The following is a 26,100-nucleotide window of genomic DNA, read 5'->3' as shown; positions in this document are numbered from 1 at the left end:
CCATGCTGCGGGGCCATCCTGGCACCGGGAGCAGCTAAGCAGCCAGGGTGGCGCCGCACGGCTGCACTTGTCTCGGCACGGCTCGCAGTGGACTTTATTTACTTAGCCTCTTTTAACCAGCCGTGCTGCGGACAGAAAGACAAAAGCAGTGGTGCGGTTTTTCTTTTCTCGGCGTCCTGCGTGAAGAAAAGGCACGGAGTGGAGCTGGCAGCCAGCGCGGCTTGTGCAGCGCTGGCAGAGACCACATGAGCAATACAGAGAGAAGCACGCTGAGAGATTCCCCAGTTGCGGGGCCTGGACAAGATCAACCTTTCAGCGCTGCAGAACTCTAGAAAAACTTTTCAATTGATAGAACCTAAGAACAAACAAACCTACGAACACCAATTCTCTCCCGAGTCAGAGAAAAGGATAAGGTGAAGACACGTGAGGACAATATGGTGACACTAAGGTCGCTGCGAAAGAGGGAGGGGGAGGAAGAGGTGCTCTGGACATCGGAGCTGAAATTCTTCTGCAAGCTGTGGTGAGGACTGTAATACAACAAACTGTTTCCCTATAATTCGTGAAATGCATGCGGGGATGCAGCATTCATTCACCCACAGCCCATAAGAAAAAGGCACTCGTGCTGGAGCATGCGGATGCTGAAAAGCTGAGATTGGGTGAGAAGCTTGAACAGAGAGAAGGAAAACACTTGCTTTCAGAAACAGAGGAAGAGGACCCTCGCTTTTATACTAGAACAATTTATCATTAAAAACTGCACCCCATAAGCCAAATGGCCACAAAAAGCAGCTGTGGGAAGACTGCTTTGCCCATAGGAGGGACTTCACATTGCAAGCTGGTTCCGGGCGGACTGTTTGCCGTGAAAATTAAAACCGTGTTGGAAAAGTTCAGAGAGAACTACTTCCTGTAGGAAAGAGCCCACAGCACAGCAAGAGACTCCTCTCCCTTAGTGAACTGAAGAAAGACTTTTAGACTGACTAAAAATCCTACGTTTTTTCTCCCTGTGCTGTCAGAGGGAAGGAAAGAAGGGTTGGGAGGGGAGGATGAAGGTGTTTCAACTGTTTATTTTTAGTTCTCATTATCCTCTTTCAATTCTTTTAATAAATTTTTCTTTATACCTTTTAAAATTTTAAGGCGGTTTTCCCTTAAAGTGTTTTTGTCCTAATCCTTATCTCACCCCATGAATTTTCTTTCCCCCTCCTCTGCTTAACTACAGCAGAGGAAAATGAATAAATTATTTTTGTGGGTGTACTGGCATTTGGCCAGTGTCAACCTATCACAGTCTGAGGGCAATACTTGCAGTCTACACAAGATATTGCAAATGATAACAAGAGTAAAAATCCTGAAATGCCAACCACTTCAAAAAGCTGCAAGTAATTTCAGAAGTCCAGACATGTCCTGTCCCAAGTGCCTAAGTCATCTAATAATTTTAAAGTTACAGAAAGGTCAGTTTTGCCCAGGATCCTAAAGAAATTCCCATCTAATATTTACAGAAGTAGCTGCTATCTTCAGCAGCAGGCCATCACTGTTGATAGCTATTATTGCATTGCAAAGGCAACAGTACAAAGAAGCATTTTTAACAGTTAAATGCCAGAAAACATATAATAAGAAGATGCAGCCATCTATTTTACCAGCACATCAACATAATCATTACCATCCACTGTGGATTTGACAGTAAAAGATATCCAAATAACAAAATAACCACAAAGTGTCCCTGGAAGACACAGGGAAATATTGAGGAAAGTGGTCCATGACTATGCCAAAGCTCGTTTTCTTGACTACATCATCCAAAGTCTAACAATACCAAAGCCAAGTGTCTGTCACAATCTGCATCTTTGAGTGAACTCAGGGTCCTGATGTCACTATTCATACAGCAATTAATGATTCCAAACAGAAAAAACAAATGTATCCTCAGGATTTGGCACTACCTCTGACAAACTGAAAAAGAGTTAATCAAAATAGCAAGGGTCTACATTCCAGTATTACTACTTGTGCATGCAGAGTAAGAAAATTCAGCTGTCTTGAAAAAAATTTAAAAAAACAAACTACCAACATACAAACAATCAATATTTACACTTCCCTGCTTTATAAGGAAATTCCTTCTTTCTAGGGCAGTCTATTAGATGAAGGTAATTTGCATAGCGCTCTATATGATCTTACATAATTAACAGTATTTGAGACTGGTAATAGGCTGGCATATAAACTATGCCACACTTGAGCAATTTCTCTGTCCCAGATTTTGAAGTCCTTAAGGCTTGTCTGATAACAACAATCATCTATTCTATAAGTCCACTCAATGTTTTTAAGGACTAAATGTCCTGCTCAAACACAGCTTTATCTCATCCTACAGTTTGCTGTCAACTACAATCTCCCTTTTCATATGCAGATCACCTTTAAAAATGATTACTTTCAATAGCTTTTCACTATCTTTTTGATCAATAAACACCACTAACTCTTATGCACTCATATCACAATGGCTTCGGATGCCCCATTGCATTCTAATTGCAAGGTATAAACCCTCAGATTTTTCAGCTTACATTAGTAAAATGTTGTGGCTGTGTTTTCACAGTAACAGCCTACAAATTCTCACTCCCAGCTGCAACTGGAGTAGGGAGTTTAGAGAAGAATGCATATGAAGTCCAACCCATAATGTCCCACACTAGCAAACTGTTGAATTAGCCTCACATCAGCCTCAGAAAATAAAAATTATGCCTGAAATGTGTAGTTAAATTAGACTTTATTACAAAATAGTTCATCTTGTAGCATGCTTTCAGTATGAATAGAGCACTGAATGGTACAAGGCAGAAACCTGAAATCTAGAATGAACTGGACACCACAACCCAGCTGTTACCATTATGTTAAAATACTATTGTCCATGGAGCAGTTGTAGAGCTCTTTTCCTTAATTTCTCAGAAAAGAGAACACCAATAAAGATGTCATAAAATCTAAGTTGCAGTTGCATTTTGTTTCTGAATTAAGAATGTCACTGAAAACAAAGATGTATATACCCTTGGCATAACTGCCCCAAGCACTACACAATAGCACATGCAATAGGAGGGGAATAATTTTGCCTTACTGTCATCAACATTCAACAACTAAAAGTGCAATGGATTTCTTGGCAAAATAAGGATTCACATGGATGTAGCAGCAGTAGCAACATGGTGTGTAAAATAAAATTAGTTGGCATCCAAAGGACAAACTCTTAACCCATTAATGTGTAGGAGGCATCTAAAATTCTTGCAGTAGAGCAAGCAAAGTTTCATTTTGTTTATCTAGCTAATAGGCTTCATCTTAGCTCTTTGAGCAATGTCACAGCTGCAGCTGGTCTGAAGCTGCACAGGTAAATCTGGCCATAACTGAACCCAATTCGGCTAGCCTAGGTCATTCTAGAACAAAAGCAAACAAGTCCCCAGGTGAGGCAACGACAGGTTGGATTTGAACTCAAACAGGGAACCCCAGCCAATCCCATCAGCCCTGAATGCAGACGTATCACTGGGCAGTGAGCTGGGCGGTGCTGAGACCCGGACTAAGCAGTGGTTCAAGCACAGGAATTATGAGCCCCCTATAAAAGGGGGCATCCATGGATAAACCCTAGCTGTTGTCGCATGATCTCGGTGTGTTCAGTCGTGTGCCTGTCTCCAAACTGCAAACCTAACGTAATAGAGGAAGACAGCGCCAACTTATAATGAGAGTTTAATCAAGTTGTTAGAACGTCCATACTCTTTTTTGGTGTTTTGTAGTCAGCATTGTCCTCTAGAGCAAATGGTCTCTCTGCATGTGTAAAGTTCTCACTGAGCTGTCAGTGTAAGGAAATGAAATTCAGTCAATAGGGTATGTCTGCACTAACAAGAAATACACCAGATGCTTGTGTTAACTCATTTTTTCTAAGAGGCAGTTTAATGAAATAATGTATGGCCAGAAAGAATTGTAACACTGTTTTATTTATCCCTTACACACACAGACCATAGATGCAAAAGTTAGATTCTAACCGGATCTAATACCAAGTTCTTAGTAGATGATATTTAACTGATGAAAATTTATCTGAAAAACCACAGACTTCACAGGCTCAAATTTCTGTAAGAGATATTAGAAGGAAGTGGTTTTAATTGTAATAAGGGAAGACATATAAGGACAGAAAGAAGAACAGGCAGTAACTAAAGACTGGACATAGAGATGCAAACCTGATTCCCATGGGGATAACGGTGTAACCAGTAATCTGAATTTTCCTCTGAGGAAGATGATTTCCCTAAACTATGGGTTTTACTTATCCATTTGTTTTAACTGGGGGAGAGTTAAGCCTGAACTCCCTGTTGATTCAACATCCTCCCTCCTTAAGAATGGCTATCAATATACACGATAGGTTCAACTGAACTTTCTGGTCTTTGTAGCCCAGTATTTTTCCATCCTGGAAAGGGTCATTTTCAGATCCACATTTTTTTCATGCAGGTCTTCCACCCCGCTGTGGCAGTAACAGTTTTAGAATCAAAACAGACTTTCAACTTTTACCACAGGGAGGATTTCTGACAGGACATGAAATTAAAAAATCTGGTGACAGTTCACAAATTGAATGATACTTCAGCTTCTTGAAAACAGTAGTTTTGTCTCTTCTTTAATCTTAAAGCTGCAATGAAAAAATAAATCCCAAACTTGTACTTGGTGCTTTGATGATTAATAAAAAAAGAAGGGGGAAAATACTATTCATATACAAGATGTTAGAGTTACTAAAACAATTAAATCAGGGTCTACAGTAGCAATACTTAAATACATGTCTTGGTTAACTAAAAGAGTAGGCATCCTCCGTGTCCAAGATCTGCCGACCATGACTGTGTTACCTTCTGTACTGCTCCTACGGCAAATTCCAAAATTAGATTACCCCATTATAACCACGTTACAGGTTCTGTGTGGTGACAAAATAAACAGAACTGTAGCAATTGTTAACTTCAGACACACTGCTTCTTTAAAGAAAGCAGCTTCTGGTATTATGTAAACTACAAATGTTTTGTTGAATAAATCCTAAAACTGAAGGGCTAATTACTTTTAGGGGAAAAAAACTGTGCAGGAAATGAAAGCCAATAGACTATGAGTATTATTAAAAACTTGTTAAGAAGGATTTGTCTTTTATGATATAAACATGTTCACTCTTGCAGTAAACAAAATTTTAAGGCTGTAACTCAGTTCTCAGTGATTTAAAGGTACCACTCCCAAGAATATCAAACAAAAACGGAAAGAAATTAAAAAACTATGTCAATCTAAAGATTTTATTTCTCTTTCCAGTCATTACAAAAGGCACTCACTACTTCCACAAGGAATGTCATAAGGTCACCTGAAATGACCCAAATTTCTATATTTTGTTTTTTCTAGAAAACTTCCTTTTCCATTCCAAGCAATAGGCATATTTTTCTGGAATAAAAACAATGAACCACTAAGTCTTTCTTGTTTGCTAAAAGACACTTGGGTTTTACATCTGTAGTTAATGGATTAATTTTACAGTTAAAGGAGTAATTATAAACAATGATCCTTGATTAATGAATCAAGATAGATTAGTGGGAAGCAGTCTGATGGGGGGCAAAACCCTCCATACTCCACTAGAATTAACTAAAAATTCATAAGTACTTATAATGATCATATAGCATATTTTATTTGAATTGTGCTTTCATAAATGTGAGAAGTTTTTAAATTAAAAACAACATTGCAGACCCTGATTCTGCCCTTGGCTCAGCACTGATTGTCCTTATAGGCAACACAGTTTCAAATCCATTAGTAGAATAGCAAACCATAAGTAGAATCATTTAGTGAACAGTACAGATCATCTCTTTAGTGTCCTAAGTAAATTTTCCCAGAGCAGCTTCCCTACAACATTTTTCACACAGGGTACTGATCCCTATCTCTAGAGGCTAGAATAATGCTATATTTTCATAAATTATGAAGCTTTACATTAACTGCAAAGTGGCCCGAGGCTATTTGAATGTGTGTTGTAATGGTATGAACCACATAAATCAGTAGTCATTGGAATTGCCAATGAACTGTCACAAGAAAGGGAAAAAAGGTCCATGGCCAACAGGAAAGATACTGATAAAGGAGGCTGTATTATGTGAAAAGGGATCCTTTTCAAGTACTGCCAAGGATTCTTTAAGATGGGTTTTAGTATTTACCATGCTGTCTGTAGAATCTAGAACCACCAAAGGTATTAAGTTTACTCATTCTTGGTGCAACAATGATACATTTCTCAAATAACATGAAAATTTTTGTAGCAATTAATTCTGTCATTTATGAAGCAGGATCTATTCAGACTACTTTAGCAATAATAGATTTTTCTAAGATGTACAGAAATCAAACTGTTGCACCTCTCTAAATTGGGATCATTAGCATAATAAAGGCATGTACTTCAAAAATTAGCACCTTAAAATGCTCTTTAAACATTATACCTTGTTTATTGCCTTAGCCTGCTTTCTCATTAACAATTACCATTGTTACCACCTCTCTCCTACATTAAATTGCTACCTACCCACAGCCCACTATCTCTACTACAAAATTAAAATTTAAAAACAGCGCACTCAGATTCACTGTCCTGCGATTCATTGCTAATAACGGTGCATTACCAAAATGAATGCTTCTCAGGGCTTTCATATTTTCTCTCTGCCTATCTTACCTCTCTGTATGAGAAAAAATCCAGAAAGACTCCTGGATGTGTCAAAACATGTCGCTCACAACACATGCCCCACAAGACTGCCTTCCTCCGAACAGCCTAAACCAAGCACTCCTTTCATCAACGCTGGGCATTAGTTCTGTGCAAGGACCTAATACTACTCACTGTCATGTATAATTACACCATGAAAACCAGACTTGATTAATAGGTGCATACACTACACAAATAATACTTAAAAGATGGACTGTAGGAATGGGTGTGCATTCATAGTCTTTAAAATCTTCATTCATTTTAATTTCTCCTCCACTGTTTATTGGTTTTTCACTGCTTATTAATTCTTAGATGAAAACTGTTACAACAAATAAATATTTGAACTGATTTAAATATATCATTATCTTATCATACTAAATTTTTAAGAACATATTAATGTCAAACTGAAAAAGAGGCAACACAGAAAACATCAACAAACTACAAGCAGTCAAGACATATCTCTTACCATCTCCAGCCATAGACACCAAATTATCAGATCAACTGATAATTGATAAATTTTAAGAATATACTTTCAAATATCAAGGCTTGGAAGCACCCATGTCCCTTTCTTTGAACAGCAGCTTACATAAAACTATTCCTATCAAAGAGCTACAAGTTTTTAATTGTAATTTCCCCCAGTTTATTATGGCCATAAAATTATGCTTAAAAACATAAGGAGTTCATTTGCAGCAGCTCTTTATCCTAAAAGAGCTGTTCTGTTAGCCATTAATCTACAAAAATTTTACTAGAAACAGCATATTTAATGTTTAAAATACAACTTCTGAATACAAAAACCTTTGAAGTATAAGCTCTTAAAGGTTTTCAAATATAAACTGAAGTTGTAAAACTCAGTTTGGGAAGAACACCCTCACTTCTCACCTTATTCTTAAAAGTTTTGTTACCATAGTCAAAAATTAAATTTAAGAAATACATTATTTCATAACTTCTCTTTACATTTATTTGTTTAACTTCTAATTAACATATTTCTTTCAAACACATTTCAGTAAACTGTAAGTATTATCCCAAAACCTGCATCCCAAGTTCATGCTGACCTTGTGAAGTTCATGCCTGCGATTTTTGCTGCAGAGCTACAGGATAACATCCAACTTGAGAAGGATGTATGAGCAATTACATCCACTGTTTACTGAGAAATCTGCACTGAAACATGCCTAATCTGATGGGAATGCATATAGACTTCATGGGATGCCAAGTTAAGCAGCTGAGACAGTCTCTCACCTTTATTTTGCTTTCCTGACATCATGAATTTAAACTCCAGCTCTAAATTAGGCAGCTGCAGGATAGGAGCATAAGCTACCAACGTCAAATGGGTTTCACCAGTTACATATGGAGGGCCCAAGAGGACCTGTCCTTCGGTTGCAGTTCTACATACTCCCTACCCCAACATTCTGCTAATCCAGCAGAAATTTAACTCAACAAAAAGACAAAACAGTTGAGGGTTTCCTTGCTATTTTTCTTCTTGCAAAATTAGCATAGAGAAGTATGAGAAGCAACACAAGAGAGCAAGAGGGAAGGACAGCAGGAATCACAGCCCAACAGTCAGAGGTTATTAGACTGCTATAGCAGCACCACTTTTGTTTCCACAGACACTTTAAACATATTTTGGTGCCCCTCAGAAAACGCAAACCTGATCATGTTCTGTCGAGAGAGGGTGCACAGAAAGATCTGTGCTTATTGCTAAACAGTTCAGCTTTCACAGCAAAGCTCCACTCCTTTCTTCATTCCTAACTTGTTATTTTATAGATAGATGTGTTAAATTCAATCTATTAGGCTTTTTACCCGTAAAGGAACTCCATTCCCCATAGCCACCCACTCCTGCAACCAAACCAGCAATAATAAACTCTTGCACCAAAAAGGCAGGATAGGAAGGGACAGACAGGAAGGGGCAAGAAATGGAAGATGGGGTAACTAGAGCCCTGCAGTCCCTATTTCCAGCTGTCCTGCAGTTGTGTGGCTCACACACAATGTAAAACTGAATTCTAACCAGCTTCCCAGCTCAGCCAATTTTTAAGAACTCCAAGTCTGGTTGTCTAGTAAAGTCCCTGCATAAGTACATAGCAAAGACATAAGTGAAGATCTGCCTGCTCATGAGGGAGGAGACACTGTATTACAATGCAGCATCCTGAATGTAATGGGACATTTTTACTTGCCAGGGTAATCCTGTCACCAATGAAGCCTAAGCAAAGATAAGCTTAGAGGAAAGAGATGTGAACCCATGTCAAGACTTCCATCCCGTGGGTAGACACATTCCTTGGGGATTTCTAAAAGTACAAAAACCTCATGGAAGAAAAGAATTAAGTAAGTCTACCTGTTTCCACAGTTTCAGTCTCAATTTCTTGTTCCTCTGCTACATCTTGCATCAGGTAAGTCTCATCATCATAAACCAGGACCTGAGCAGCGTAACCCTGTTCTAGTCTGGCACTAGGAACTGGCTCCACAACCACTGCTGGGAATTCAGAGACAGGCTCATTTTCCTATAGAAAAGGGAAAAAAAAAAGGAAAGAAAAGAAAAAAAATGCTCTAAATACTGCACTACTGAACTCTATGTCAATGTTTTCCTCTTATGTTCTCAAATTCTTTAAGAAATAATGATGATAATTTCAAATATTTTCAAAGGAAATTTTCTTCCAAAGCAAGAGATTAAAAGAATAACAGATTGTTATCAGCCAGTAGAGGGGGCTTTCTAAATCTCAAAGCTTTCCTGAGTTTAAGGAAAATTTAAAGCACCAGACAGTTTAAGATATTAGAAAAGAGCACCCTTTCTAATGAAGACACTCAGCTGTGGGAAATCTTTCTCATCCCTCTGCTTGATGAAAGGTAACAAAGGCTTTGACTATGCACTGCAAGGTACCTACATCTGACCTGTGTCTTTTGAACACATGCTTTGGGTTAAATGCATAAGTTACTACAGAAGAACTGACTACTTCAAAGCCTATATGCTCACCTCTACTTATTTAAGGATCAAAATGTCTGTAAAAGCATATATAATCAATCAGTGTTGCAGAAGTAGAACCGTGCCAGATTATCTTTATTAAAAGCTACAGAAGAGTAGAATATATTTATTATTTGATGATAAGAATGCAAAATACAGTAAAATATGCTGTGCTGGCTAACTTTAAAAGATGTCTATGGATTGTTCTGCTCAACTTGTTCTATACTTCACATCTGAGATCTTTAAAGAAAGCTTAGTATAGAATATAATTTTGTAAACCCAGTCTACTGTTGTACTGCAGACTTCAAAACTTCCTGCTTCCACTGCTGTGACAACAAATTCTTCCACTAAAAGGTATTTGAAAAATGGCTGCACTCTTACTCCTTACACAACAATCTCAGGTCCATTTCATTTGTCTTCACAGCAAGTTTACAGCAAATTTTCTTTCAAATTAAGATAAAAGGTTTCAAAGTTTGATAGTAAATAAGTGCTATTTACTTTTCTAACCTCTTGATTTTTTATTTCATTGCTGTCAAACTCCAGGGCAGGGCCTCCATTGTCAATCACTACTGATGTCATGGTGCATCCCTCGAAGATTCTTTGAGAACTGTTATCTCTCTTGAAGATACTAATGCTGATAACCTCAGGATATCAAAGGCTTGAATTCACAGTCCACTGCTCTTAAACAGCTAGGCAGAGGTTGCTGAAACACAAAATAATTTTAAGTTATTTGCATAATTTATACTAAAGTCTTCCAGTGTTTCTGAAATCTCTTGCATACATCAAAATAGGGCATCAGCAAACACTGAGATCAGTGCTTTATAACAAAAGACAGAACATTTTAATAAAATCCATCCATTAGAAGGCTACAACAATCACTGAGGTCTGCAAGAAACCAGGACCATCTAATATGCATTGAAGAAAGAAATCATCATCAATACTCCAATGGGCAAACTCAATGAGTCTGCTTTTCAATAGCAGGAAGCTGGTTTAAACTAAACTAATGTTGCTTGTTTGGATTCATGCAGGGTAACTGGGCTTCCTACAGGCAAGGTTACACTAACAAAAATTGCAAATGCTGATCTCCCCAGCCAGACGCAAACTAAGCAAGGAATAAGCACAAGATACATATCAAAAGAAAGAATAAATATACACAATTTAGAAAAAACAAAATAAGGCTTTTTTTGCTCACATAGGCAGTCCACTTTACATGATGAAGCATGACTCATACCTAACTATATTTAATTTGTAACAGCACAAACCCCCCCGAAGTTACTACTTTATTTTCCATTGTTTCACTGGTAAAGGTAGCACCACTTTTTGATGAAGAAGAAACCTAAGACCTCCTCTGCTCCTCAAACAAGAGTCAGGCTGAAAAGCCTTTAACAGGCATCCCTTGGAACCATATACACCTGTCACCCTCTAGATTTTTAGAAAAAAAGACTACTCCTTATGTATCCAAGAGTCTTTAAATTCAAAAATACGTAAAGTAGAAAAACAATTGTTTATGAATACATGAAAAAAAAAATCAATCAGAAGAAAAAAACATCCATTTTAGTGCAAAACCTTTTCTTCTTCTACAGTTTTCCATTTATATACAGAATAGAAATACAGCCAATGAGCCATAACCCAAAATAGAAATCCAAAGAAATGAAATTGCAGTTTAATTTGGAAACACAGACATTCTAACCTGTTTCAAACATCAGCATTATTCCTGCAACTCAAACTCACATATGTGAACATACAGTGCTTCATATGGTACCTCTGCTTAAGCACATCACAAAGCTAGTTTCATTCTCATGCAGAATATTAATGCAAGCAATCAATAATAATAAATATTAATGCAAATAAACAAATACTAGACCACATCTACTGTATATTTATATTTTACTTACTATAATCCCACACAGGTGGCCAAATAACTGCCAAATTTCAGTAATTGAAAACACCCAATACTGTTTACAAGATCAAGGTTCTCTCAAAAACATGTTATTTCTGTCTCCTAGGTTACAAAAGGTTTCAGTTACTTTTATGCTGATCTATCTCTAGGTGAATCCTCGATTTCCTATAAAAATGTAGTTAAGGCGATGCAGAAACATAAATGATAATCCTCATTTTCCAGCTGGGGCAGATATCACAGTAAGGACCTTACAGGGTATACAAAGTATACAAAGTATACAAAGTATACAAAAGAATGTGTGAGATGCTAAATCTCAGCATTCATTAAAAAATGGTATCTTCAGACTGAATACGTGGAACAGTCCATCAAGGTACTCAAATTCATTATATAACAGGATTTGAACTTCATACTGACGTTCAGTCAGCAATGTTTTCAAAACTCTGCCAGAGTAGAGAAAACAACAAGCCCACTCATCAGCAAGTGAGAAGGTAAAAGAGTTTCAGTTCAGCCTGGTTTGGAAGTTCTAAGTTAAAGCAGACACTCAAACACAAGCACACACCTACATATATGCTAGATTCTCACAGACACAGCCCTTTCTCAAGGAACCAGCATTTTCTTTCTTCCCTTTCCCTAAAGAATATGTCTCTATGGGAGACTTTTTGCTTTTCCCTGAAATTGCTGCAGGACACTGAATCTATTCCCCATCCTCTCTCTAGCAAGTCCCAACTCATTAGATTCCTGTAAAAGGAAAATGCTGCCTGGTCACTTCCAGGAATCAGCTCAGAAATTCACATTTCCCAAGACTAAGCCAAAAAGGCCAAAAGACAATTAGACTCAGATTCTTAAAGTAAGAGGTGATTCAGGTTTGTGAGAGACTAGGCTGTCCCCAGCGATACAATTAGCAAGCACAGAAGCTGGTTCAAAGTACAACTAGTTCTGAATTACAGAACAACCTGCAGAAGGATTAAAAATAAAAACAAAAAATGCACACTACAAATTCAATTCCTCTCTGGATAGATGCTCACAATAAAACAAAATACAGAACAACATCAGAGGAGAAAAAAATTAATTTAAGATTTCCAAAAGAAATTACCAATCATGTTGTTACAGTTCTGACATCCACTCCTGTTCTTCCCAATAATGGAAAATTCAGAGAAAAACTAGTTCTGAAACATTTGGAAAACCCTTTATAATCACAAAAACATCCTTGCTGTTATTTTTATACATGTCTCATGGGAAAACAAAAATAAATCTACATACTCCCATCACCAAATAATAAAAAATAACCTAACGCTAACCCCAACCAAACTAAAACTTCTGAATCTTGAATACTTTGTGCCCACAGCAAGGAGTTTCTAACTATTTACCACAACAAAGCACACAACAAAGACTCAAACTGTCTGTAACTTTCACTGGTCAAAAGAACCAATTAGAGCAAGTCTTCAGAGGCTACAGGGCACTTGCAATAAAGGCTGCAAAATATCAGTTCATTCACATATTGAATAGTACATTTATCTAACCTACATTATATATCCAAGTGTGTGCCTCCAAGAAATCCAAACTGTTCTCGTATGTTTCTGGCAGAAAGCTTAAAACCACAGCAAATCACAATTGTGATGAACACATCCCAGTAAAAACAGTATCTTAACCTGATTCCCCTGTGCATAACCACCTATCAAATTAACAGGGAAGCAAACACGCAGCTTAGCAGAATAAAAGACAGCAATTGAAAAACGGTGTAGAAAGGATGGTAGAGAAGGTCATCTCTTCTAGGCCAGACTTCAAGTGAAGTTATTTAGGACCGATTTCAGAACAAAACTCTAAATATAAGTCTGCAACTAGCTTTAGCACACTGTCATTTTAACTATAAAAGAAACTAGCCAAAAACACTCTCAAAACACAATGCTTGAAAAAAAGATGCCCACACATGAAAATAAGACAAACACACAGAAGTGGGCAGCAGTGACCAGAGGCAGCTGCTCCTACAGCACTCAGAACCACCACAAGAGTACTTGGAACAACATCCCGTTTTATTCCGGTCACATCCTAAATCCTGAGGAGAGTTTTATGCAGATACCTACACAGATGCAACCTGCAAGTGCAGGACTCCAGCTAGCAGTAGCATCACACACAGCTTTTTTTTTTTTTTTTCAAAACAGCTTTCTTTTGGTTTAATTTAAAAAAAAAAAAAAAAAAAAGTTAAGTAAGTTGGCTTGAAAATTAAGTTAGTTAATTTTCAGAAATACACCAAGCCAAGATCACTGCAGAATCCCATTAAGAGGAACAAGGCTTCCTCAGGGCTCTAAGATGTTCTTTCATAGGCAGAACCTCAACACTCTGATACATATAAACTACAGCATACTCTGTAAAACATTTCATGTAGACTGAAATGTCTTTTTAAAGATGTTTTCCCAGTTCTGGATATCTGATTCACACTGGCACGTGCAGAAGAATTAGCAAATTGGCTTTCTTCTTCTGAAACTCAACAAGTCTTAAGAACTGAAAAATTAAGTTACTGAAAAGCTTTTTCAGTCTGAGCAGAAAAAGCTCCTAAGCTTCTTGCTAAAGTTTGTTGCACAGGTTATATCAACATTAGGATACAAAGTAAATCTTTGCATCAACGAGGTCAGTGGAGCATGCAATCCATGCAGTTTACACTGCCTCACAATTTAGACCAAGCACTAAAATTCATAAAACACAGACCAAAATAAGGGATGGGCAAAGTAGTCCTAGCCACACCATACTTCATAAGTTTTCATCCAAAAAAGCAGTAAATTTATTCCTGAATGCACAGAAACTATTACGCTGGATCAAATTAATGATGCATCAAATCCAGTAAAACACTAGACCTCCTTTCATACATATATCATTTGATAAACTGAACATCCAAAGTTTGCTCTGAGACCTCAATAGCTAAAGCTGATGACCCCCAAAACATGTAAGTGTATAATCACTTAGAAACTATTAAGGTTCCGCAAAAAGCTTTGTGGCTTCAGCAGGCTTCTTCTGGACCTTCCTGCATCTCATCCTATTAGCAGCCTCTCTTCCCACTGCTCTCTATTTAAAGATACCTTGTAACCTTCTCTTCCCTCTGACAGAAGTCTCGCATACTTTCCTTTAACTTGTACCTCTCTTTCCAGTGAAGTGATTGCTGGTCCTTAACAATCATTTCCACACCCCCACAAACCAGAGCAGGGAGGAATTATTCATCCCTTTACATAAGAAAGTAGCAGAGACGGTTAAGTTAAACGGTGAGGATGCAGGTTTAAAAAACAAACCCCCAACACACACTCTAAAAGGAAGCAGTGTGTAAAAATTCCATAATTAGCTTTGGCAGCATATTCTAGAGGTCAAAAACTTGTAAGATTTAAGTTAGACAACTTTATGAAGGTAAAGCCCCTGAGTTGCTTATGAGACTATTGAACATAAAGATGCGTGTAAGAGTCTAAACTTCAGGCACCTTCAGAACCAGATACTACTGAAACCTGAGAGACGAAGAGTATGTCACTGATGGCACCACACAAAAGAACCATCTTTTTCCCAGCACCTTTCTGAAAACAGTTAATCCTGTCCACTATAGGAGATGGAGTGATAGGAGAAGGAAAAGCAATAAGGACTAGACCCAGAACCTGTTTTTAAACTCGCAGTAAGGTTGTGCTGTCTTGGCTAAAGAAGTTAAATGACAAAAGAAAAGTCACAAGAAAGGTAACAGTGACCAGCCATAAGCGGTGGGGAGCAGGCAGAATGAAAAACTGAATTATTCAAGTGGGGAGAGACAAGAGGGAACACATCCAAGGTAACAGATAAGCACGAAGTGGGCTCACCCAGTACGACGTTTTACAGCCGCGGTATAATGAAAAGTACGCCCGACTTCTGCCGCTTATCCGCGGCGCAAGCAGCGCAGGGCGCACAGCGATCCCAGGGACGAGGCACGGGCGGGGCGATCACGCATGACAGCGAGTGTCCAGCACACCCGGGCTGCCATGTTCTCCCGACGCCCCGTGTAAACAAGGCGCTGCCCCTTGGCGCTGCCCCAGCCGCCTCCCCGCTCCCAGCACAGCCCGGCCCGGCCCGGCCCGGGAGGCCACGCTGCCTCGGGCTGTTTACGGTGACAGCGCCGGGCACCCCCGCCGCCCCCTCCGGCGGGCGCGGACCCCGCGGGGAGCGGGACGGCCCCGGCTGCTCCGCCGCGCCCCGCGCGAAACCGAAAGTGTTGCCGCGGAGGGCGGTGGGTGGGAGGTGCCGCCGGAGCGGCCCCCGGCCCCGCCACCTCGAGGCCGTCCCACACACCCCGGCGGCCTCCCCCGAGCCGAGACGGCCCCGAGGCCCCTCGGCAGGGCAGCTGCCGCCTGTCAGCGCCCGCCCGCCGCGGCGGCGGCGGCAGCAGGAGCCGACACCGCGCCCTTACCGTGGCCGTGTGCCCGGAGGCCGCGTCCGTCGCCCGCCCGGGCCGGGAGTAGGAAACGTCGCCGCCGCCCGGGTAGAGCCGGGCCGGGGCCGGGCCGGGCCGGGGCCGCCCCGCGCGGGAGGGGCGGGGGCGCAGCGCGCGACCTGCCCGGCCCGGCCCCCCCGCCCCCCCGCCGCCGCCGCCGCCGCCGCCGCCGGGCGCGCGGGGGCGCTGCGGGCATGCGCGGCCGCTCCGCGCCTGCGCGGGGCTCGCCCGGACCCGGGAGCTCCGCGGGGAGCGGGAGGGCCCGGAGCGTCGCCGTGAGGGAGCGTCCCCTCATCCTTCCCTGCTCCCGGCCGCCCTGTCCCCAGTCGAGAGGAGCCCGTGTTCGGGACGCAGGGAGCGAGGCTGAGGGGAGCGTGCCAGGGAGGCGCTGCCCCTCCGCTGTGCCGGGGCAGGTGCCTGCGCCCACACCGCGCTCCGGTCCCGCGGCGCGGGGCTGTCCCGGCAGCCGTTCTGCTGCCCTGCGCCCGGGTCTGGCCAGCTGCGGAGCCTCCGGCGTGCAGAACCAATGCCAGGCAGTGTCCTGTCAGGGCAGTGCTGAAATGCTGGCCCCCAGTTCTACCCCGCCGGCCCACAGAGCGCATGGGTCAAATTCGTAATCTTTTTTTGTTGTCTCCGAGATGCACTGTCAGACTCTGCTCACGAAGCAAGTATGCATCGAGACTGCCTTGATCCAGCCTGCTCTGAAGTTTTGAACATAATTGGTCTTCTCCTTTACAGTCAACCATTAATGCCGTTCTTTGGCATTTCACAGAAATAAGCGGAAGAGCTTTAGCTGGAGAGGAGGCGTTACGTTTTCATTACAGAGAGAAAGAAATCCCTACATTGTCAAGGAGATTTTCTGCGAGGAAAAGCCACTTGCTGTAAGGAGCTCTAGGATGATGGTTTTGTTCAGACTGATTTGGGTCCCCTATGCCTGTACGTTGCAAGAATTTAAGGATCTCCCTTCCGACAAGAGCCCAGCCCCTGCGACAGGCAGCTCAGTCACACACATCTGCTCCTCGCCTCCATCTGTGTGCAAAAGTACCTCTGCTGTATCTCAGTTTCCATCTGACTATCCACATCTACTGCTCCTTCGGCACTCTGTGCATCTCCTGCTTCACCAGCTCTGATTTCCAGTCTTCAGCTTCTGCCTTATGCATGTTACCGCCCACTGCTATGCTGCTCTGGCTCCTCTTCCTTACACATTTGAACTGAATATTTCTTCCCTCTGCATTTTTAGGGCATCAGCTTTCTTTCCTAAGGAAATTAAATCTTTCAGGGGTCTTTAGGCTCTGGAATCTGACTGACTTTTACAGGTTACATACAATTTGAGTTTTCCAGGAAAATAACATGGGCAGTTACTTTACTCAAGGATGTCACTGACATCTCCCTGAGATTAAAAGTAGCCCTAAAAATACCAGTCCTGTGCCCTGAAGCATGGAAACATTAGTGATTCTTTCTTTCCAGAAACATGTCAGGCATTACTAATAATAGATGGTGCAACCAGCAGCCTCTTATGTAAGTGGCCACTACCGAGGTGTAAATTTAAATGAGCTGTGGCTTTGTAGTAAAGCACATACCATAGCAAAATTGAGCTTTTACCACACACTAAGCCTGCCAGATATGTACTAAGGCATACTCTTTGATGTTGTCAGTTACAGATTTTGCTCCTAGTTTATATTAACAAAAAAAAAAAAAAATCAGTTGTCTGCTCTTTATAAGGTTAGAGGTATCACTTTTAGGTCTTTTATTGGCCTTTAAAAACAAAACTCAAATTATATGGGGAAAAACATTGTCATTTATTAACAATACATCTGACATCCATGTTGCTGCTAGAAATTACAGTATTCAGTGTTTGCACATTAGAAAATGTAATTATTCTAATAGTCTAGCATGTAAATTGTATCAAAAACATATCAAAGACGTAGAGTTAAAATCTCATTAATAGTGGATGATGGAAGATAGCAGATGACAATTATGAAATAAATGGAAGAAAAGAGCATGTCAAGAGAAGGGTGGGGTATTGGGAGGAAAAGATTAAATACTTCCTGGCAAAAATTGCCTTGTTGGACTGGAAACACTGGATGGGAATTTTAGCCCTCAATGACAGTTTTTTTGCAGTCTGTGTTTTGGGATGACTTTATGATGTTTGTATCCTTAATCATCTGTTTTGTTTATACTGGATATTAAGGTTTTTTTATACTGGATATTAAGTTTTGTATTTTTAAGACTGGTTCTGAGAGCAAAGGCCGGGAGAGAAGAAGCGTGGAGTTTGTTATCAGAAACTGCACTTGCTCCCCACATCCTGCTCCTGGACTGTGTTGTCTGCAGCACAGACAGACGGCAGGAGAGAGCTCTCCTTTGCTTTTAGTTAGTTTTTAGCTAGCTGAGGCAGAGAAGTTCCCTGGACTGTGGTTTTTATTTTTCTGGGACCTGATCAAACCTGCTCTGGACTGAACACCCAGAAGAGCAGTGGCAGCTCTCACCTGTGGCCACCCGGCCGGGCCTGGGCCGCGGCATTTCCAGCGCCAGGGGACTGATAACAAACTGGGTGAGCTGAGCTACAGCCCACCAAGGGGACTTCCTGAGTTTGTCATCTCTTCAGAGCAACAAGAGGTTTTATTGTTTAATATGGTTCATTTTTTGTGCTGGTGAATGCTTTGCCTGTCAGATAAACAGGCTTTTCTTCCACTTTTCTCCAAGGAAATCTTTTTTCCCAAACCAGCTGGGGGAGGAGCTACTTAAATCTGCTTTCTAGAGGAACCCTTTTAAAGGTTTTCTCCCAAATTTGTCCCAAACCAGGAAAAATACAATTTTTGGCGCCCAGCGTGCGGTGTGCGAAAGTAGAAAAAAAACCTGTACTGATTGCATTTTGGCTGTACTTACTCTGTATTGGAATAAAGCAGTCAGTAGCCATGTTGCTTCAATTCCTGATGTCTCTCTGAGTGGAAGCCTTCATGCATTTCTGGTCCCTACACTTTTTTGAGGTTTTAATACCTTTCTGGTCCCTAGTCTTATTTTCTTATCCAGAAATAGTTCCAGTATTGTCCCTAACACGTAGCTTTTACAGTGGAGGGGCACGAATTAGAATAGCTATTTTACTGGGCTCAGTGATCATGATGTATAGGGAGTTTATATAGGTAGTGGAGTCTGTTCAAGATATGTATGGTTTATAGTTTCTTCATCCTACCCTGTGTCCTTATTTTCAGTAGCATGTTTTGGGGATTTATTAGTAATTGCACCCAGTTTGTTAGAGGAGTAGCAGGGGATGAGGCTTTCCAGCCTTTCCTATCCTTCTTCTCCTTTGAATCTGTTAAGTCACGTTTTAAGAATGTTCAGTTTCCCGTGAATGTTAAAGAGACCACTTTCCTGGTGTTTAATCTTGTAACCTTCCTTTATATGGTCTACAGTTTGTCTAGAATGAGGGCTGAGATGTCCAGAGGAGCTGATGAGACCCCTGACCCAGAAGTAGACCCAGGCGTGGAAAATCCTTAGTGGTGTGGGAAATGGGAGGATATGGACCAAATCCTGAAGGAATTTTCTGACCCTACCCTATAGTCTGGGACCTTCCATGTGAACAAATTCAGAACCCAGCTGAGGTGGGAAAATACCTGAAAGAGAAGTGCCACGATGACCCTAAGGAGAAAAAGATCATTGCAGTGAGCTGGGCCCTGGCCTATGCTTATCACACACTGCTGGATACTGTATCTCGGGGTCTGTGTGTCAGGATGACCCCAAGATTGTAAAAGTCCTTGTTTCCCAGCCAAAGAAGGAGTTGGAATGTGTAGGGTCGGCTTCTCAAGGTTGTTTATTTTTCCTTATCTATAACATTCTTTCTCTGACCTGCTGAGCTCTGTCTAGCAAGAAGGCCATGGCATTCTGTGTGTCACCTCAGGCGGTGTTTACATTTTATACTCAAAATTACGTGTGCTATGTTTACAATAACGTGCCAATACCTATCATCTATGTTAGACAGTGTGTCTGTACCTTAAACCAATAGAAAAGTGTCACCATCACAGCAAGACATGGAGGACAAGGAGAAGGAGAAGGTCAGGACACACCCAAATCCCTCCAGCTTGTCCCCTTGAACCCCATTCTAAGAACGCCAAAATTCTACTTTTTCACCCTGTGTTAAATTCAACTACCATACTACTCAAACCCTTGGGGCTTGTAATTCCTCATACAAAGTTGGCAGCTTTGTCCATGGACTAAAATCGAAGCCACAGGTGTTTTTGACTTTGTGCCAAGGTCTCCGAGCCCCCTGCTAGGGTCTCGAGACAGTCAGGGCAGCCAGAGGGATGTCCTGGACTCCGACAACTGTAGGGCAGCAGACAGAGGCAGGGGGCAGGGAGATAAATAAGCAGCTACTCCAGTCACTCAGGCTGCAGCCAACACCCCAGCTACTCAGGTTGTAGCTAAACCAGAGAGTGAGCCTCAACCAATGGCTGTTGCTCCTACCACGAGAGGTGGAAAACACACAACCAAAACCGATCAGCCAGTGGAGCATGATGATCTGGGGGAAAGACCCTCAAAGGCAATTACTCACACAAAATCAGAAGTCAGTATTGAGTCCTTTTCCCTGAAGGACCTTCGTGGCCTAAGGAAGGATTGCACTCGACGACCTGATGAGTCTATAATTAGTTGGTTAGTCCATCTTTGGGATGCTGCAGGCGAGGCTACAATTCTGGATGGCACTGAAGCCAGGCATTTGGGATCCCTGTCACATGATCCTGTCATCGACCGAGGAATGATAAGGGGGCTGACTCTCAGAGTCTCTGGGCACAGGTTCTGGGAAGTGTGGCACAAAGATACCTGTGTGCAGACGATCTTTATATGCAGCAAACCCAATAGAAAACCATAGAACAAGGGATTCAACACTGGAGAGAAACGGCAGTAGCAGAGATTGTCATCTCAGAAGACCTAAACGCTGTAAATCCAGACTTGGTACCATGTACATTCATGATGTGGTGAAAACTTGTATGACTTGGGCCACAAGAATATGCTTTTGCTTTAGCAATAATGAAGTGGGATGACAGGGAGGAGACCGTGCTCGATATGGCAAAGAAGCTCCGAGCATATGCAGATGCTGTACATGGCCCAACACATGCAAGAATCACAGCTGTGGAAATATGTCTGCAGAAATTAGAAGACAAGATAGAGGTGACTCACAAGAAACTCAGAGAAGAGATTAAAGAAGACCTTGTCCAAATCTCAGCAATACAGATCAGAAGTTCTGGTACCAAAAACAGATGTCACCCAGATGGGGAGAGAAGGTACACCCCATAAACTGAGCTGTGGTTCTTCCTGTGTAATTATGGAGAAAATAGAGGAGATAAGATGGAAAATCTACTGCTGTTCTGGCATGACGGGTGCTTGAATTGAAAGACAGCAAGACTCAGAGAGGAAGTTCCACCTAAAAAAGCAGCTCCAGTTGCCCATAGCCAAACTGCCAGGTATGATGATGATGATGACATATCTGATGCCCTTGAAGGAACCTTCCAGACATATGCCCAAGGAAAGAAGGATAAACAGGTTTAGAGAGGCCCTGCCTCTAGCCAGGTAGAGGCGAGGGAAAACCGTGTTTTCTGGACTGTGTGGATTTGTTGGCCTGGCACATCAGAACCACAAAAATATAAGGCTTTGGTCGATACTGGTGCGCAGTGCACATTAATTCCATTGAGACATGTGGGAGCAGAACCTGTTTCTATTGCTGGTGTGACAGTGGGTCACAGGATTTTACTTTAGTGGAAGCTGATGTGAGCCTGACTGGAAATGAGTGGAAGAAACACCCTATTGTGACTGGCCCAGAGGCCCCATGCATTTTGGGCATAGATTACCTCCAAAGCGGGTATTTCAAAGACCCAAAGAGACTCATCTGAGGCTTTTGAGATAGCGGCTGTAGAAACAGAAAGCATCAGAAATTGTTATACCTGTACAACAAGAATGTTTTGAATGGTGCTTTACAAATAGCATACCACTACAAATTGCTTTGCATAACTATATAGGGCAAATTACCTATTACTTACCCAACCACAAGCTATAATGATTAAGCAAGACCACTGTGTTGTCCCTGAAATCACTGAACCAACCATGACTGATAAGGCTTCCCACCATTTTCCAAAGGGTTTGCCTGTTTAGAGGCTGTAATGTCAGTGGTCTCCTTCCCCTTCACGTGTCCCAGCTACCTCTTGCACATGGCAGGTGTTAATGCTCCCTGCATGTGTACAGCCCCTTTAGTATTTTTCACCCTGATGCCTTGTGAAGGCTGACCTAGAACAGAGGCTAGAGGGACTTAACAAATAAAGTAGGGATTTATTAGGAGGCCTCAATGGATCCACCTTGGGCAGAACAAGAGCCCAGCCAGGGCTACACCCCAGGTGAACCCAAAATGGCCACAAAATGGACAACCGGTCACGGGGTCTCACACTTTTATAAGTTTTGGTCCATTTGCATATTGGAGTTAATTGTCCAGTTACAGCTCCAGCCCATGAAGTCCCATCCTCCTTCTTTTTCAGTCCATGTTATTTATGGTCTTAGGCCTTAGATCTGGATCGGCTGTCCTTGGGTCCCCAGCTAGAGAAGGAATTGTTTTGTGTCCCTACTCTGTGAAGAGAGCTCACCATCCCCTTATATGAAGCCCAGACCCACACATTAAAGCAGCACAGAATCTGAAACATATAAAAGCTAAAACCTGAGGCATCAACCCCATGTCAGAAAATGGATTTATAACTTATGTTGAGGCATAAGTAAAAATTAAATTGGTTTCTCTCAGTAAACCACCAGAAAACCATGCTGTTTCAACACACTGTTTAATTACCTGTAGTTCAAGGAAGTAGCAGGAATAACTCCAGCATAGAAACCTACAGTTTTAGTCCTTTTCCCACTCCAGTAAAGCTGGAGGAGGCAAAATCTCCTGCAGCATCCCAAATAAAGGAGTAACACCCAGAATGCAGGAGAATCCAATTATGCATGGTGATGCTTGATGCCTGTTGCTTGGGAATGGAATTAACTCCCATCATCCTGCACAGCCTCCATCTTCTGCAGCAGGTGAGCAGGGCAAGAAAAGCACACAAGCAATGCCTTTCCAAAGAACAGAATTATCTGTGTCACAGCAAGTATGGCACTCCATGGAAATGTGTGCCAACCCATGGGCAATGCACAAAGTGAGCTCCAATGTCCTTTAACATAAAATTCCTTCTGTCCCTCTTTGTCCCCTCGCCCTCTATGTGCCTCTGTCCTCTCAGCTCTCCTCTCACTCTTTCCTAACCACCCACAGGGAGAAAACAGCACCTACAGTAGGTGATTGCAGCCACAAAAGTGCCGTAGAGCTGCATCATATATGTGCTTATATGCTGCCAAACTCTACAAGTAACTTATTTTAGCTACTGTTTTCCTCAGCTGGAACTGTGTGTTCCTCCCACTTGCCTGGTAAAGCAGAAGTTGGGGTGGCTAATTGGCTCAAAATTTTTGACGGAAACAGCCCACCAGGTGAGGAAAAGAATCACGGCACATTTTTTGCTGGGTTGGAATTTTTTGGGTTTTTGTCTTTGTTTTGGGTTTTTTGTGGTTTTTTTCTTTTCCAGAAAAACAGATTAAAAAAGTAGTATCACAACATCAAAGCCTGTTCCACAGACATAAGAAATCTTGATTAAAGTATTTCACTCTCGGATTTTCCAAGTGCTGAGTACCAGCTTGCAGTTTGAATTATGATTTTTAATGGTAATTGTCTTGTGTTTTGAAGAAGCAAATGAAAATAAAATTGAAATTCTCTACCTACATCAACACAGGCAAAAAGCAAATCTGAAATTGTTAGATGGACTTTGTCATCTTCAGAATGTTCAGCTTTGTGAACAGCTGCCAGCAGCAACAGGCTGTCACCCCTCAGAGAGGTGAACTAGAGGGACTAACTGGCACTAGAGGGAGGTGAAAATGCTTGGCAACTGTTTTCACAGATAGCTGCTGACAGCAAAGGAGCAATGTGCAGTTTGAATAAATTGTGGAATATCAAGCTTTGCTCTGGCCTGTGAAGTGCATTCTCAAGACCAAACCTTTCCTCTGATCTCCTTTAGTCTTGCATTATGTCTGTGCTCTGCTGTGGCATTGCTCTCCTTAATGATCCATCTCAAAAATATCTTTCAACATTTTCCATGGTTCATCACAGCCTTTGTGTAGCAACTCCAAAATTCACTTTTTCAAAGTGAAGGACAGAAAAATTTTCATTTATATGGTATTCAGACTCCATACTAACAAGACTGAATCGACAATGGCCAGACCTCTGTGAATTGCAAAATATCACTGCTGTTACTCTAAGATATTCAAGTGCTGAAGCAGACCATGCTGTGATGCATGTCTCTTCTTTTTTTAATTAAGAAAACCTAAACAAAACAAAAGCAAAAAAAGAGGAACTCCATCATAAAGCACATGTACGGGCTATATAGGGACACTCACAATTTTTTTCGAAATTGAAAGCATGAAAAAAACCTACGTTTTGGAAACCATAGCTTGTGATTCAATCATTCAGGCAGCTGTTCCAGAGGGCTAACATGTTTTGCCATGTACCAGAGCAGTTCCAGAGTTAAAGAGCCATTCAGAAAAGCCTACCATTTCAGAAACCCTACTGTTAGATGCAGTTAAAATAGCTTATTTTACTTGTAATTAATGAAAATGAAGAAATAGAACATTTAAGTGCATTCATCCATCACAGCATTTTTAATCTACAAGATAAATATAGACTCTTATCCAACAAAATATCAGTCTAAAATTTTTATTCCAGTAGCTTGGTCTACAAAAATTGCTTTTAATCACAGAGGCTTTATCCTTTAAGCAGAAGACTGTGGTTTGTCTTCTTGAAGCTCAGGAGCCTGCTTTTGCCTCTGCATTATTCCAGTTATTCCTAAGTAGGTCCAGGAGCAACAGGCTATATCTTTGTTGGAACACTATTATAATTTGCTTTATGATGGGGGAAGGAGCATGTGTTGCTGCTTTGTGCCATGGGTAGGAATGTCACAATGCTGTCGTTTCCCTTTCAACCTTTTCCAAACTTCTTCTTGAAGAGAGAAGAGTCAGACACACCTTATGCAACACACTTTCTATATAAATAGTACATAATATACCTTATTTGGCTCTGGTTTAGAATCATTGCCATTCTGTGATGGCTGCATTGGGGTCTCAGATGCACACTTGTGCACGTAGCACATGAGGGTTAGGAGCACAGTGGCATCCAAACTTGTTATTTATAATAAATGTATTTTTTTATGAAGCTAATACTGAGAAAACAAGATTGTTTGGTTATTTGGTTTTTTCTTAGTCCCTAAGAATGCCTGTCCATTTGAACACCTGTTGCATAGCCCTTCACAGGAATTTTGCTCTCTGTGTGCAAGTGGTTAGAGACAGGCTTTGCCATGGCCTAAAGGGCTTGTGATTTGTACCAGTTTGAAAGTTTCTACCAAACTTTCATGTTGTTACACTACCAGTATATGCTACTGCCAAGACAGAGCCACACAGAAAGAGCACGGCAAGCTGAATGAGATTTGGGAGGAGCAGAGCCCAGCACACCCAAGGCAGGAGCCAGCCACCACTTATAAAGTACCTATGGCTACTACTTGCAAACAGGTTTTCTTCCCAAAGCAGGAGCCTTAAAATGTTTACTCCTGTATGTTACTGTGCAAGGAATGGTAGCATCTGAAATGTTTATGCAGGGGGAAAATTAGGTCATGTGCAGCCAGATGTCCTATGCTTACAATCACAAATGCTAACTCAGGAGCAAACAGGTTGTTATTTTCCCTGTGATCCAATTAAAAAATGCTAACAGGTGCTTTTGTAATATTTTGACTTGATTTTGAAACCTTTTGCTTACACTTTAGCTTGGAATGTTACAAAGCTGTAACTACGCACAACAGTTCGGACCAAAAGTAAGGAATCAATGTTCCTATCAGGACAACAGAGACATAGAAGGAGTTCATATGGCATGGTTTAGTTAAGTCTACTGCTTCTCTTAGCACATGTATTTAGGACATGCTGAGTGGCTTGGCTGGATGCTACTCTCTACAGCAGAGTTGTTCGTCACAGAAGCGTTTCTCTAGGCAACGCAAATCATCTCTTGCAGCACTGAATAATGGCCAACGTGTGGTAGGACAAACTGCACA

At 41.5% G+C, this 26,100-nt stretch overlaps 1 protein-coding gene across 5 annotated transcripts in view; it reads right to left on the bottom strand.

Moving 5' to 3' along the window:
* The window catches only part of ELF2 (E74 like ETS transcription factor 2), a 34,251-nt gene extending 18,157 nt beyond the window's left edge, over window positions 1-16,094 (bottom strand). Inside the window, exons 1-3 of one of the 5 annotated variants that reach the window (XM_068188062.1) lie at window positions 15,932-16,094; window positions 10,122-10,326; window positions 9,000-9,165 (exon numbers count right to left, since the gene is read on the bottom strand). In XM_068188062.1, coding sequence (XP_068044163.1) covers window positions 9,000-9,165; window positions 10,122-10,202 — 247 coding nt within the window. In that variant the 5' untranslated portion in view covers window positions 10,203-10,326; window positions 15,932-16,094. Of the gene's footprint in view, window positions 1-8,999; window positions 9,166-10,121; window positions 10,327-15,347; window positions 15,481-15,931 lie in introns of those variants that run through there. The other 4 variants (XM_068188064.1, XM_068188063.1, XM_068188067.1 and 1 more) reach the window with 4 other exon arrangements.
* Window positions 16,095-26,100: the final 10,006 nt, after the last annotated feature.

The sequence above is a fragment of the Anomalospiza imberbis genome, chromosome 4 (assembly GCF_031753505.1).
Source record: "Anomalospiza imberbis isolate Cuckoo-Finch-1a 21T00152 chromosome 4, ASM3175350v1, whole genome shotgun sequence".
Classification (NCBI taxonomy): domain Eukaryota; kingdom Metazoa; phylum Chordata; class Aves; order Passeriformes; family Viduidae; genus Anomalospiza; species Anomalospiza imberbis.
The sequence above is the reverse complement of the archived record's forward strand: the minus strand, read 5'-3'. Positions and strand labels throughout refer to the sequence as shown.